The 3,140-nt window shown below is 35.6% G+C and overlaps 1 protein-coding gene across 1 annotated transcript in view; it reads right to left on the reverse strand.

The window, feature by feature from the left end:
• LOC106459066 (arylsulfatase B-like) overlaps nucleotides 1-1,536 on the reverse strand; it is an 18,021-nt gene extending 16,485 nt beyond the window's left edge. Inside the window, exon 1 of the mRNA XM_022385463.1 lies at nucleotides 1,398-1,536. Within this exon, the coding sequence (XP_022241171.1) occupies nucleotides 1,398-1,536 (139 nt within the window). The remainder of the gene's footprint in view (nucleotides 1-1,397) is intronic.
• Nucleotides 1,537-3,140: the final 1,604 nt, after the last annotated feature.

Genomic DNA, 3,140 nt, shown 5'->3' on the forward strand with positions numbered 1-3,140 from the left:
ACGGACTCTAGTCCTAAACCTAGCCTTGTAGACTTTGGACTGATTTTGAGTTTCATACCTGAGTTCTAAAGCAGCTACCATGTGCTCTATAGTTGTGCCTGTCGTCTGCTGACAACTGTCCAGTGGTTGTCCCTTCAGGCTCGTTGCCAGGTACACTGCTTTCTGCTCCTCTATCCATCCATTCATTTCTGCCAGGAGCTCAAATTGTGCTCTATATGCTTCCCATGGTGCCTTCCCATCGAATTTCTGTGTCTTCCTTCATACTAGATCACCCCTATTGCTGACACTCATGTCTGGAATGTGACTTCTGGCAGGACTGAAGATGTCTGCATTAGGGTTTAGCTGCGGGGTCTGGAAGGAGCTTCCTGTTGTCTGGGGCTGATTAGGCTCATGGTTATTACATCCTCCCTGTGTAAAAGACAGTCACTCATCCTTTAATGTATTTAATTCACTTTGAAATTTACTAATCTTTTCCATTTGTACTTCTTGCCACTGTTGCTGACTTTCCCGCAACTGTTGGAGACTTCCTTCCTGTTTCTTTTCTCGTTCTTCTTGTTTCCTTTCTTGTTCCAGTTGCCACTGGTGCTGGTTTTCTTGCCACTGCTGTAGTCTCTCTTCTTGTTTATTTGCTTTTTTTTCATCCAACCACTGCTGTAGCCTCTCTTTTTGTTTATTTGCTTTCTCCTCCAACCACTGCTGTAGTCTCTCTTCTTGTTTATTTTCTTTCTCCTCCAGCCACTGCCGTAATCTCTCTTCTTGTTTTTTTTTCTCGTTCTTTTTGTTTCTTTTCTCACGTCACGTGATCATGAATTATCGGGGAAGATAATTAAGAAGTTTATTCTGGACACCCCCTTCTTTAGTATATAAGCCTGGCAGAGAAAGCCTGCGGAAATGAATGAAGAGAGTTCGGGTAATTTACGATTTTGTTTCGAGCTTGTGTGTGTTTTCGAGATTGTGAATCGCTGTGATTTATAGAGTGTATTATAAAAGTAGTTAAGTTTAAAGTGACGAGAAACGTGCTGACTGTGGAATTACTGTGTACTAAAAGTTTGTATCGAGAAAGAATAAACTGGTTTATAATCAAGAAGGGACTTGTATCGCTGAAGTTCCTCAGATAGAATTTCTACCGGAAATTAACAAACAAACAGATACGTAACAATACCAAGCCAAAAGACTTACTCCAAACATGGTTAATGATATTACAAATAAATATTATTTAAGGAAGCACCATAAAGAATCTTTAAGTAAAATACTTATATTATTTCAAGTTAACCGCGAGTAATTCGCTTCGAAGTAACTAGACTAACATAAGAACATTAATAGTAATGCAGCAAAAATAAAGTAGCTAAGAAGATAAATAAATAAATATTATTTTTAATCAAAAATTTCAAACTTACCTAAATCATCCGCTACAATCAAAACAACATGAGGTCTCATAGAAAACGACCGTCGTTGTCCTATCGCGTTCCGAATCAAAACGAGTACAATTACCAATAAGGTGAAAAGACTTAGCAGATGTTGTCGTTCTTGTGACATGTCACCTATTGTAGTATAATTCGCAAGGAACGCTACAGACAATTAACAACTAACTTTATTATGAAGAATCGTTAAGTAAAATTCTCTGGTTCCTCTCAGTTTAACTACCATATCCGTTGTCGCTTACCTAAGCAATTCCAACAAGATTTCAAAACCTGAGTGGAATCACCCTCAGAGGGCGATAATCTCGAAACAGGTCTTTTTTACCCTTCAAATAAATCATGTATGGGCGCTTCCTCTCCTGTATTTCTAACCTGTTTAACAAGTTAATGTTCTTTTTTCTTTTCTATTTTTTGAATATGTGTTGTTAATAAGCTAATATATCCTTTCAAGGTAGGTTTAGGGAACATACTTTATCAGTCTTTATGACAATGCCCGAATTTTAACTACTCAGCAAGGGAAAGTCCCTAAGTATAATACAGAGTACATACTCTATAAGGTAGGATCTTATAGAGATATATACAGCGCAAATTTATTTAACTCATTGATCAATCACTAATTAGATTAAAATTAAGATTTAAGAAGAACTTTTCAAAAAACAAATGTTAAGAGCAAGCTAAAACCAACTTTACCAATGGTTTGTGGAAATAATAACTGGCACAGAAAGAATCAATAAGTTTATAGATGTACACACTTGCCTCTACTGAAACAAAGTCAGTAACTGAATTTTCCCTCTCGAAACATTCGTACACGAGCACGATTCTATTAAAAAAAAAAGGCGACGGGACTGATATTTATTTTAACAACGGAAACTGCGTTCCCTTCAATTCTGGTACTACTATATAGACTTTTATTTTTAAAAACCTGTGTTATTGATATTCTAATATTCTCTTTCATGGCGGGTTTAAATAATGTACTTGACTTGAATAGCGCGTCTTCATAAACTTCTGCCTTTCTTTAATCTCTACTGTTTATAACTTTATAGATCTTAACCCTAAAGTTAACCCTAAACACACCTATAAAAAGGGGAATTACTGAAAAAAATGTTGTATACAATTTTTAAAAACTGTCATCTTCATAGCAAATACTTGTTTTGGTTTTCTTAAACAAAGAACACAAAATACGTGTTAGAAAGAACTGGCTTTACTTTAAATGTAATTATACTGCAGGCTCTTAAGTTTAAACAATACTAATTTGTGTAACCAAATTTCGCGAGTTTTACTTTCTATCGGTAAAGTAGCCAACAAAGGACTTTTACCTCGCCAATGATCTATAGTTAAAGCTGCGTAAAACAATACAGCTTTAACTACTAAATAATTGAATAAGACATTTCTTCTCAAAATAAAGAGTATAATTTATTCCGTGACTTTGCTCCATATACAATGAACTCAAATTTATAAAGAAAAAACTTAAAAGAGGCTATAAAAAATTACTGCATTACACCAATTTGTACACAAACCCTCGATTAGTGAGGAAAAATAAATATTTAAAGTATTGCTACGACTGCGGAAGTCACGTGACGCTAGTAACACGTCATGATATTCTTGAAGGTTCGTGAATGCTCGAGTGTTTACTGGGTGTGCGATATTCTTGTATATAAGACCGCCAAGAAGTGAAGGCAACAATGGAATTGAATTGCAGACAAAGGTAGAGACGGACAATTG

Source organism: Limulus polyphemus, unplaced genomic scaffold (genome assembly GCF_000517525.1).
Source record: "Limulus polyphemus unplaced genomic scaffold, Limulus_polyphemus-2.1.2 Scaffold554, whole genome shotgun sequence".
NCBI lineage: Eukaryota > Metazoa > Arthropoda > Merostomata > Xiphosura > Limulidae > Limulus > Limulus polyphemus.